Here is an 11,510-nt window from a genome sequence, read left to right on the forward strand (position 1 = left end):
CCCTGAGCCCCCCCAGATACGAGGGCCGGGCGCTGCCCCCTGAGCCCCCCCCCAGATACGAGGGCCGGGCGCTGCCCCCTGGGCCCCCCCCAGATACGAGGGCCGGGCGCTGCCCCCTGGGCCCCCCCCCCCCAGATACGAGGGCCGGGCGCTGCCCCCTGAGCCCCCCCAGATACGAGGGCCGGGCGCTGCCCCCCTGAACCCCCCCCAGATACGAGGGCCGGGTGCTGCCCCCTGAGCCCCCCCCAGATACGAGGGCCGGGCGCTGCCCCCTGGGCCCCCCCCCCCAGATACGAGGGCCGGGCGCTGCCCCCTGGGCCCCCCCCCCCAGATACGAGGGCCGGGCGCTGCCCCCTGAGCCCCCCCCAGATACGAGGGCCGGGCGCTGCCCCCTGGGCCCCCCCCAGATACGAGGGCCGGGCGCTGCCCCCTGAGCCCCCCCCAGATACGAGGGCCGGGCGCTGCCCCCTGAGCCCCCCCCAGATACGAGGGCCGGGCGCTGCCCCCTGAGCCCCCCCCAGATACGAGGGCCGGGCGCTGCCCCCTGAGCCCCCCCCAGATACGAGGGCCGGGCGCTGCCCCCTGAGCCCCCCCCAGATACGAGGGCCGGGCGCTGCCCCCTGAACCCCCCCCAGATACGAGGGCCGGGCGCTGCCCCCTGAGCCCCCCCCAGATACGAGGGCCGGGCGCTGCCCCCTGAGCCCCCCCCAGATACGAGGGCCGGGCGCTGCCCCCTGAGCCCCCCCCAGATACGAGGGCCGGGCGCTGCCCCCCTGCCCCCCTGAGCCCCCCCACCCCCCCCCCCCCCCCCCCAGATACGAGGGCCGGGCGCTGCCCCCTGAGCCCCCCCCAGATACGAGGGCCGGGCGCTGCCCCCTGAGCCCCCCCCAGATACGAGGGCCGGGCGCTGCCCCCTGAGCCCCCCCCAGATACGAGGGCCGGGCGCTGCCCCCTGAGCCCCCCCCAGATACGAGGGCCGGGCGCTGCCCCCTGAGCCCCCCCAGATACGAGGGCCGGGCGCTGCCCCCTGAGCCCCCCCCAGATACGAGGGCCGGGCGCTGCCCCCTGAGCCCCCCCCAGATACGAGGGCCGGGCGCTGCCCCCTGAGCCCCCCCCAGATACGAGGGCCGGGCGCTGCCCCCTGAGCCCCCCCCAGATACGAGGGCCGGGCGCTGCCCCCTGAGCCCCCCCAGATACGAGGGCCGGGCGCTGCCCCCTGAGCCCCCCCCAGATACGAGGGCCGGGCGCTGCCCCCTGAGCCCCCCCCAGATACGAGGGCCGGGCGCTGCCCCCTGAGCCCCCCCCCAGATACGAGGGCCGGGCGCTGCCCCCTGAGCCCCCCCCAGATACGAGGGCCGGGCGCTGCCCCCTGAGCCCCCCCAGATACGAGGGCCGGGCGCTGCCCCCTGAGCCCCCCCAGATACGAGGGCCGGGCGCTGCCCCCTGGGCCCTCTCCAGATACGAGGGCCGGGCGCTGCCCCCTGAGCCCCCCCCAGATACGAGGGCCGGGCGCTGCCCCCCTGAGCCCCCCCCAGATACGAGGGCCGGGCGCTGCCCCCTGAACCCCCCCAGATACGAGGGCCGGGCGCTGCCCCCTGAGCCCCCCCCAGATACGAGGGCCGGGCGCTGCCCCCTGAACCCCCCCAGATACGAGGGCCGGGCGCTGCCCCCTGAGCCCCCCCCAGATACGAGGGCCGGGCGCTGCCCCCTGAACCCCCCCCAGATACGAGGGCCGGGCGCTGCCCCCTGAGCCCCCCCCAGATACGAGGGCCGGGCGCTGCCCCCTGAGCCCCCCCCAGATACGAGGGCCGGGCGCTGCCCCCTGACCCCCCCCAGATACGAGGGCCGGGCGCTGCCCCCCTGAGCCCCCCCCAGATACGAGGGCCGGGCGCTGCCACTCCGAGCGCATTTGCCCAGCAGTGACCCCGGCTGCCTGTGGGTCGTCTCTCGAGACTCTGCCCCTGGCGGGTGCCGCTCCAGCCCCCCCCCCCCCCCCCCCGTGGCCTCAGCCCCTCAGGCTGCGCCTGTGCCCGCAGAACGTGCCGCTGCTGGTGGAGACCTGCTGCCGGGTGGTGGAGGACAAGGGCCTGGAGTACATGGGCATCTACCGGGTGCCCGGGAACAACGCCGTGGTCTCCAGCCTGCAGGAGCAGCTCAACAAGGCGGGCGCCGAGATCAACCTGCAGGACGAGGTGTGGGGCCGGCCGGGGCGGGGCCAGACTCCCGGGGGTCCCAGGAGGGGCCGGCCGGGGGCGGGGCCAGACTCCCAGGGTCCCAGGAGGGGCCGGCCGGGGGCGGGGCCAGACTCCCGGGGTCCCAGGAGGGGCCGGCCGGGGGCGGGGCCAGACTCCCGGGGGTCCCAGGAGGGGCCGGCCGGGGGCGGGGCCAGACTCCCGGGGTCCCAGGAGGGGCCGGCCGGGGGCGGGGCCAGACTCCCGGGGGTCCCAGGAGGGGCCGGCCGGGGGCGGGGCCAGACTCCCGGGGGTCCCAGGAGGGGCCGGCCGGGGGCGGGGCCAGACTCCCGGGGGTCCCAGGAGGGGCCGGCCGGGGCGGGGCCAGACTCCCGGGGTCCCAGGAGGGGCCGGCCGGGGCGGGGCCAGACTCCCAGGGTCCCAGGAGGGGCCGGCCGGGGCGGGGCCAGACTCCGGGGGTCCCAGGAGGGGCAGGCTCGGGGGGGGGGGGGCAGGTCTGGTCTGGCCCGCCCACCCAGCTGCCTGGTTTGCCCTCGGGCGAGAGCCGGGCCCCCAGCCCCCCATATGTCATTGGGCGGCGCAGCGGCGACCCCTAGTGGCCAGGCCCGGCTGTGCCGCTGGCTTAGCACAGAGCAGGTTTGGTCTCCAAACTACCCGCCCTGGGGGCAGGAAGGGGAATACGCGGGGGGGGGGGGGGGCAGGGACTCTGCCTCGCAGCATCCTGGGAGCACCTTGGCCTTGCACTTGTGGGGGACACCCGGGGGGGGGAGCTGATGCCAGTGAGGCCCCTCCTGCCCCGCTTGCCCACCCTGCATCCCGGGGTCACGCCCCCCCGCAGGCTGCCCTTGGTCTGAGCCCCCCGGGCCATGGGAGCAGTGAGTCCCTGGGGCCCCCCAGCAGGGCCTGGCCTGGCCCCCCGGGCAGCCTCCCCCTAACCCGTCTCCTCTCCCCGCACAGAGGTGGCAGGACCTGAACGTCATCAGCAGCTTGTTGAAATCCTTCTTCCGCAAGCTCCCGGAGCCCCTGTTCACAGACGGTGAGTGCGGGACGCCCCCCCCACGCACATGGGCCCAGCGATCTCGCACCCACACAGCCCAAGAGCACATCTGCACTGCACACACAGATATCTCTCTCCTGCACGCAACACACACAGATCCGGAAATCTCACACAGTCGCACGCACACACACCACACGCATGTGTGCACAGTCAGAAATCTCTCTGTCACACACACACACTTGTGCACACACACCTGGAGAGCTGTCTCTCACACATATACAAACGTGTGCACACACATACACACACCCACACCTGGAGCACTCTCTCACACACACTTGTGCACACACACTGGAGAGTGCTCTCTCACACACACTTCTGCGTGCACGTGCACATACACACACACACTCATACCTGGAGAGCTTTCTCTCACACACACACACACACACACACACACACACACACACACTTGTGTGCACACATAAACACACGCATCTGGAGATCTCTCTGTTACACACACACTTGTGCACACACACACACCTGGAGAGCTCTCTCTGTAACACACACCCAGCCTGCCGTGCTGCGTGCTTTCCTCCTCCCACTTTCGTACCCCTTGTGCCCCGATCCTGGTCCCACCGGAGCTGGCTGCAAACTCCCTGAGGATCAGGGTTTGGGGTGCGGCTGGCTCTGGTGCGTGTCCCTGCTGCCCAACAGTAACTGGTGGGATGAGACCCCACTGTGAGCCCTCCCCCCCTCCTGCCTTGGGGGTATGGTTCAGTGAGCCCAGCATTGGCCTGCTGCTCTGCCTGCCCCTCTCGCTGCCCCCTGGGTCCATACAGGCCCCCCCCTGCCTGTAGCTATTCACTGTCTCCCTCCGCTGTCTGTGCAAGACCCATGTGCCCTCTGCCGCCAGCACTCCCTGGGCTCCCCCATCCAGCTCTCTGCACAGAGCCTTCCGGGTACATCCCACCGCTGCCCCCAGCGCCCGCGCGCTGCCCCACCTCCGCCTGTGCCCAGGCTCCCGTGCGCCCACCCTGCCCTCGTGTTCTGGCCTGGTGACTCCTCGTGCGCAGAGCCGTCCCTCCTCCCCACCCCTCGCCAGCGTCTCCAGCAGCGCAGCCGCCCAGGGCTCCACCCCCGGCCCGGCGGGCACTGCCCGGGCGCGCTGCATCGGGGCGGTGCCACTGACCCGTCTCTCTGCGGCTCTCAGATAAGTACAACGACTTCATCGAAGCCAACCGCATAGAGGATGCCAGCGAGAGGATGAAGACCTTGCGGAAACTGGTACGGCCAGTGGGCAAAGCCCGGACGATACGGGGTGGGGCGGGGGGGTCCCTCGGGGGCATGTGGAGCAGAGATTCCCCTCTGAGCCCCCCAAACATCCTGCCATTGGAGGAGAGCAGGGATCCCCCTCCGAGGCCCCCAAACCTCCTGCCCATGAGTCGGGAGCAGACAGGAACAACTCCCCCTCCTGTCTAAAAGGCTTGGCCTGCCCAGCCGAGTGGGGCCGGGGTGGAACACCCCTGGCCTGGAGGTGGGGGGCTGGTCAGAGCACCCTGCCTTGTCCCTCCTCCGGCCTGGGAAAGGGGGAGCGGAGGGGCTGAGCTAGGACGAGGAGGGTCCTGGGGGGAGGGGCCCGGCCAGGCTTTCATGCTGCTTCTGCACCCCCAGATCCGGGACCTGCCGGGGCAGTACTACGAGACGCTCAAGTTCCTGGTGGGGCACCTGAAGACCATCGCGGACCACTCGGAGAAGAACAAGGTACCGTGCCCCCCCTCGCCCCCCACCATTGGCCCACGGGCCCTGCCAGACAGCTCGGGGCATTCGCGTGGCCCCGGGGCCGTGCACTCCATGGGCTCCATGTCCCAGGGCGACAGCCAGTGTGGAGGGGAAAACCTACAGCCGTCACCAAGCAGCTGTTCTCTCTGTTGGAGAGCAAGTGGCATGTGTGTGTGTGGCCGGCGTGCGAGCACGTGGCATGTGTGTGTGTGGCCGGCGTGCGAGTATGTGGCATGAGTGTGTGTGGCCGGCGTGCGAGTATGTGGCATGAGTGTGTGTGGCCGGCGTGCGAGCAGGTGACATGCATGCGTGCGGCCGGCGTGCGAACATGTGGCATGGCTGTGTGCAGCCGGTGTGCGAGCACATGACATGCGTGTGTGTGGCTGGCATGCGAGCACATGGCATGTGTGTGCGCGGCCGGTGTGCAAACGCGTGACGTGTGTGTGTGGCTGGCGTGCGAGCATGTGACATGCGTGTCTTCCCACGGCCTGTCTGGAACATGCTCCTACACCCTGCGCTGTCTGCACGCTCCCTGCGTGCTCCCGGCGTGTAGGCCACATGCTCGCACGCCGGCTGTCTGTGTGTGGCACCGTGAGGGACTCGGGGCATGTCAACGCGGGAGGTGTGATGCCAGGGTGGGCGGGCAGAGCCCTGCTAGCTCCGAGCGAGCGAGCGCCCCACAGCAGAAGAGAGTAGCACCTCCCCGATTGCGTGCCGAGGCCTCCGAGGGGATTGCACGCAGAGCGGCTAGCTTCTCTCGCGGCCTGTGCTGCCGCCGTGATGTATTTGCCCTGATCTCCCCCAGTGTGGGTGTGTCTGTCCGAGCGGGGAGTCTTGCCTCCAGCTCCGGGGCTAGATGTGCCCTAAGAAACATGCCCAAGGCTATCCGGGAAGTCTGTGGCGGAGCAGGGAATTGCTCTCCCAAGCCCTAGACGAGAGCCCTACTGGCTGGAAAGCAAACTGGAGACGGGGGGCAGCAGTCTCTAATGGTTAGAGTAGGCAACAGGGCGTTAGGATGCCTGGGATCTGTCTGTTGGCAGCTGCCTCAGTTTCCCCATGGGTAAGAAGGGGCGCAGAGCAGCAGAAGGTGCCGCATGGCTCCAGCGCCCGGGGCCCTGGCGTGAGATGGTCCGACCCCAGTGGGCAGGGCCGGGGAGCCAGCGTGGGGCAGGCTGCTGGGACTGAACGCCCTGCCTTGGCTGCAGATGGAGCCCCGGAACCTGGCCCTGGTCTTCGGCCCCACGCTGGTCCGCACGTCCGAGGACAACATGACGGACATGGTGACGCACATGCCCGACCGCTACAAGATTGTGGAGACCCTCATCCAGCATGTAAGTGATGGGCGACGCCCCGGTCAGCCCCCGCGCCTGCTGCCCCCCCCCCAGAAGGACGGGCCCCCGGCACCTGCTCCCCCCCAGGCAGGACGGGCCCCCGGCACCTGCTCCCCCCCAGGCAGGACGGGCCCTCGGCGCCTGCTCCCCCCCAGGCAGGACGGGCCCCCGGCACCTGCTCCCCCCCAGGCAGGACGGGCCCCCGGCACCTGCTCCCCCCCCCAGGCAGGACGGGCCCCCGGCACCTGCTCCCCCCCAGGCAGGACGGGCCCCCGGCACCTGCTCCCCCCCAGGCAGGACGGGCCCCCGGCACCTGCTCCCCCCCAGGCAGGACGGGCCCCCCCCCCCAGGCAGGACGGGCCCCCGGCACCTGCTCCCCCCCAGGCGCCTGCTCCCCCCCAGGCAGGACAGGGCCCCCGGCGCCTGCTCCCCCCCAGGCAGGACGGGCCCCCGGCACCTGCTCCCCCCCAGGCAGGACGGGCCCCCGGCGCCTGCTCCCCCCACAGGCAGGACGGGCCCCCGGCACCTGCTCCCCCCCCAGGCAGGACGGGCCCCCGGCACCTGCTCCCCCCCCAGGCAGGACGGGCCCCCGGCGCCTGCTCCCCCCCCCAGGCAGGACGGGCCCCCGGCACCTGCTCCCCCCCCAGGCAGGACGGGCCCCCGGCGCCTGCTCCCCCCACAGGCAGGATGGGCCCTCGGTGCCTGGCTCCCCACTTTCCACTTGCACTCTGCCGGGCTGGCTGGCCCCCGGTGCCCTGCTGAAGGGGGTCGGACTTTTGCGCAGGACTCTGCTCCCAGTGTGGGGCAGGGTGTGCGGGGTGGGCCCTGGGACTGGGGGGGGGGGAGGAGGCTGGGGCAGGGGCACCAGGCCGTGGGGCAGAGGGACCTGCCCCTGCAGGGACTGAGCCACACGCATTCGGGGCGGGATCGAATCTGGCAGCAGCTGGGCCCCCCGGAGCCAGTCACTCCCCTGCCCGCCTCCCTGGCTGGGAGGGACCCAGCGTGGCCGGCCGTGCCCTGAGCCTGCCCCTCTCCTTGCGCCCGCAGTCGGACTGGTTCTTCAGTGACCAGGAGGACAAGGAGGAGAAGGTGAGTCCCGTGTGCGGGACGTGTGGGGGGAGGAGGGGACCGGCCACCACCTGCCCCAGCCGTGGGAGGCTGCTCGCCTCTGGAAACAGCCAGTCTCTGAACGCACCCCCGACCGCCCACACACGGCCCTCGTGGCAGCCTCATCCCTCGTGGCAGCCTCATCCCTCGTGGCAGCCTCGTCCCTCGTGGCAGCCTCAGCCCTCGTGGCAGCCTCGACCTTCGTGGCAGCCTCGACCTTCGTGGCAGCCTCATCCCTCGTGGCAGCCTCAGCCCTCGTGGCAGCCTCGTCCCTCGTGGCAGCCTCGGCCCCCGTGGCAGCCTCGACCCTCGTGGCAGCCTCGACCTTCGTGGCAGCCTCATCCCTCGTGGCAGCCTCATCCCTCGTGGCAGCCTCGTCCCTCGTGGCAGCCTCAGCCCTCGTGGCAGCCTCATCCCTCGTGGCAGTCTCGTCCCTCGTGGCAGCCTCGGCCCTCGTGGCAGCCTCGTCCCTCGTGGCAGCCTCAGCCCTCGTGGCAGCCTCGTCCCTCGTGGCAGTCTCGTCCCTCGTGGCAGCCTCATCCCTCGTGGCAGCCTCGTCCCTCGTGGCAGCCTCGGCCCTCGTGGCAGCCTCATCCCTCGTGGCAGCCTCATCCCTCGTGGCAGCCTCAGCCCTCGTGGCAGCCTCATCCCTCGTGGCAGCCTCAGCCCTCGTGGCAGCCTCATCCCTCGTGGCAGCCTCGGCCCTCGTGGCAGGCCTGGGGGCAGCCTCTCTCCTGCCCCCTGTGGAGACCCTGGTGGGGCTGGTTCCCTGCGTGTGACCCGCGCCCCGGGACAGGACCCAGCTGGACGAGCGGCTCCATCCAGCCCGGCTGGGAAGTGGGGGGGACTCGGGGCTGCTCCGCTCACCCCGCCACTGCCGTTGCAGACGCCCGTGGACGAGAAGGAGGCGCAGTCGGTGCCCAACATCGAGTACCTGCTGCCCAACATCGGGAGGACGGCGGGGCCGGGGGACGCCTCAGGTGAGGGGCGGGGCTGTGGGGCGGGGGAGGCTCTGTGACAGTGCCGCTGCCCTGGCTCTCCCCACTGGGCCAAGTGGGGGTTCCCTGGGGAGCCCCACTTCCCCCTCCCTGGCCAAGCCCCTCTCAAGCGGCTGCAGGAGAGCCAGGAGCCTGGCCTGCCCCCTGCCCTTAGGGGCCGGGCCAGCAGGGGGCACAAGCCTTCCCGGGCGGGGGGGGCCTTTCCTCAGGCCACGCCCACTGCTGAGCTTTGGGTGTGACGGGGAGGCTGGCAACCCGGCAATAAAAAAGAGCCAATCACTGGCCAGGGCCTGGCTGCTGCAGTTGAGTGCCCCCTAGTGGTTGTGCTGGGAAACGCCAGGTCAAGTGGCAGGGAGTTCCCCAGGCCGTCTCCACGGGAGCGTCTGCTCTGCGCCCCCCACTGGGCCCATGGCGCAACAGTCCCCGTAACAGCCAGCGACACACAAGCCTGGTTCCTCACTACCCCCCAGCCTGTCGTGGCCCCACATTGGCTGCCTCTTTCCCAGGCCAGGCCAGGCCCCCACCCCCGGCTCGAGCCGCGCACAGGGAGGGGGCGGCTGTGGAATGACATTGATTCTTTATGCTCTTTCCTTCAACGTCTCTCTGCTGTCGTCTTCCTCCTCCTCCTCCTCCTCCTTCTCCTCCTCCTCCAGCGGACCTCCTGGAGCTCTAGAGCGGGTACGGCGCTGCCGCGTGGGTGCATGGCTCAGGCTGTCTTTCCACCGGGGGGGGATCACGAGACAGCGGGTGCAGGAGGGGAGACGCAGCGCCGAGCGCCCCCCGGGACGAGCGCCCCCCCGCCCGTGCTGGCCGCAGCACACGTCACCCTGGGACTCCCCTTTCTCATGGGGGACGCGGCCCCCGGAACACCCCCCCTGAAAGATCATGACCTCCAGGGAGAGGTGCGGCCCCCCATGGGCAGAGGATGAAAGCTCTGCACCCCCCTCGGTAGCTTTCTCGGGGCACCGCCTTGCAAGGGAGCCCGCTGGCCCCTCTGTCACCCCGCCCGCCTGCTGGGGGTGCCCATGTCCCCGGGGCTGGGCCCGGGGGGAGCTCGCCGGCTGGGTTCTGCCAATGCCCCGAGCCTGGCCAGGCGGGCGGCGTAAAGATTCCAGCTGCCGGCCCGGGTGCGGAGACGCCCTGCTCCCCCTTCCCGGGGCCATGCAGCCCAGCCCCACACGGCCCCCAGGGCAGCCCCATGCTTCACGGCCTGCTCTTCCCAGCGGTGCCTGGCTGCAGGCTGGGGGAGTTCAGCCCCCCCAGGGGTCAGCGTTCCCTCCAGGCCCCCCTCTGTTAACGGCCGCCCTGCGGGGGGGGGGGCTGCGTTTGTCCTTGTGCTTCTCAGCGTGGCAGAGTGGAGCCCCCCCCCCAGCTCCTGCTGCCTTTAACCCGCTTGTGAGACGCTGCTGATTAACACCCGGTCCCTCCCCAGCCACCTCACAACCCCCACCGGGCACATCCCCTGGGGTTTGCCCCCCTCCGCCCCAGCCCTCTGGCAGCGAGACGCCGGGCTCGGGGTCGGAGCGGGCACCCGTGGGCCACGCCGGGCAGGCCTGGCCCTTCGCTGCTCACGGCCCCAGGGTCCTGTCCCCCCATTTCAGATGGTTTCTACCCCCCGGGGATCTGCTTGGGAACCCCCCAGTAAACATCTTCCGCATTTCTCTGCTTTCCTGGGGGGGGCCTGCTCCCCGCCGTGGGAAACTGCCCTTTAGCGGCAGTGCGAGGCGCTTGTGCCTCCCAGGCCACGGGTCTATGGGGCTGCAGGGAGGTAAGGGGCCCTCGTGTCAATCAGGATCGGGGCCCCGTGAGCACGGCAGCCCCCAGCACCAGCGGCGTGTGCTCCCCCGTGTCACGAGAGACTGGTTTGCACTAGGGCAGACGTGCGCAGCTCTAACCCACCCTGTGTCACGGGGCTCCCTCAAACCAGCCTCAGTTTCCCCAGGGGGAAGGCCCGGGAGCCAGCCTGTGTTCTCAGCCCTTCCCTCCCATTGCTCCGCTGTCTCCCTCCGGCCCCATCCACTGCCCCCGTTGGCAGGGGCCCGTCCCGCTCTGTGGTGGGTGAGAGTGGCTCTTTTTTCTCGTTTTCCTTTCTTCACCCTGTGGCTTGGCTGTTCTTTCCCTTGTGCTGTGATTAACCCCATGAGTGCGGGGCCGGGGGTGCAGGGGGCAGGCAAACGGGCAGAGGGACCGGGAGATGGCTGTGGGCCCCTTCCAGGGGATCCCAGAACCTGTCAAGCTGCTCCCAGGCAGGGGGCGGTCACTGCCTCGAGGCGTAGGGGCCTGGTCGACATGCCGTGGCTGACACGTTTTTTTCCCCGGTGTCGGTGGCACCGGACCGTTTGCAGCCGTTTCGCTGGGAGGTGAAAAAAATAAATCTGAAAAAAAATCCTTTTTCTTCCCCCCGCCGCGAAATGAATTTTTTCTTCCATGTTTCCTCAAATGTTGCTGAAAAAAAAAAAATCTCAGCCATGGGAATAAACGGCCGGAAATCGAAAAGGCGAAACCGTTTGGTCCGACCTCTCTCCTGCTCGTGGCTCCGCCCAGGCCTCCTTCGTTTCCTGTCATGGCGCCCCCTGCTGGTTGCTGGGGGAGATGGCGCCACTGATTAGAGCTGAGGGACAGCTTGGCAGTGCCAGGGTCCCTCTGCTGTGATGCCCACGCGCCCCCTTGCCCCCCAAAGGCCTCCCCCCCACCCTAATCCCTGCTCTGTCTTTGGCCTTGCAGACTCAACCAATAGCAGCTCTGCCAAATCGAAGGTAAGGACTCCATGAGGGTTTTTTTGGGGGGGGGTAAATTCTCCAGCTCTGCTCGGCCCCCGCCTCTGGCACAGCGAGTCCCAGGGTGGAAAACTGGCGTTTGATCCCCAAATCCAGCCGCTGTCCAAGCCCGGGGCAGCGAATGCCTCATGTGGCCCTGAGAGCGGAAGGGGGGAGGGGGGGAGGAGGAGTTCATGGCTCTGCCAGCCCTGCACGAGGGGGGAAGGCTGGGAGGAGAAAGCGTCAAGGTGACTGTGCAGAGCAGAGGGGGGTGGAACGGCCTAGTGGGTAGGACACTGGCCTGAGTGGCAAAGACTTTTGTTCCTGGCCTGTTCCGTGAGTCACTGCGCCTT

At 70.3% G+C, this 11,510-nt stretch overlaps 1 protein-coding gene across 5 annotated transcripts in view; it reads left to right on the forward strand.

The window, feature by feature from the left end:
* ARHGAP23 (Rho GTPase activating protein 23) overlaps positions 1-11,510 on the forward strand; it is a 112,347-nt gene that overhangs the window by 96,508 nt on the left and 4,329 nt on the right. For all 5 annotated transcript variants that reach the window (XM_089773932.1, XM_075911441.2, XM_075911440.2 and 2 more), the window contains 8 exons: positions 2,037-2,192; positions 3,150-3,228; positions 4,397-4,470; positions 4,858-4,947; positions 6,171-6,296; positions 7,344-7,385; positions 8,290-8,383; positions 11,126-11,157. In XM_089773932.1, the coding sequence (XP_089630058.1) occupies positions 2,037-2,192; positions 3,150-3,228; positions 4,397-4,470; positions 4,858-4,947; positions 6,171-6,296; positions 7,344-7,385; positions 8,290-8,383; positions 11,126-11,157 (693 nt within the window). The remainder of the gene's footprint in view (positions 1-2,036; positions 2,193-3,149; positions 3,229-4,396; positions 4,471-4,857; positions 4,948-6,170; positions 6,297-7,343; positions 7,386-8,289; positions 8,384-11,125; positions 11,158-11,510) is intronic.

The sequence above is a fragment of the Pelodiscus sinensis genome, chromosome 29 (assembly GCF_052426305.1).
Source record: "Pelodiscus sinensis isolate ZL-2025 chromosome 29, ASM5242630v1, whole genome shotgun sequence".
Taxonomy (NCBI): Eukaryota; Metazoa; Chordata; order Testudines; family Trionychidae; genus Pelodiscus; species Pelodiscus sinensis.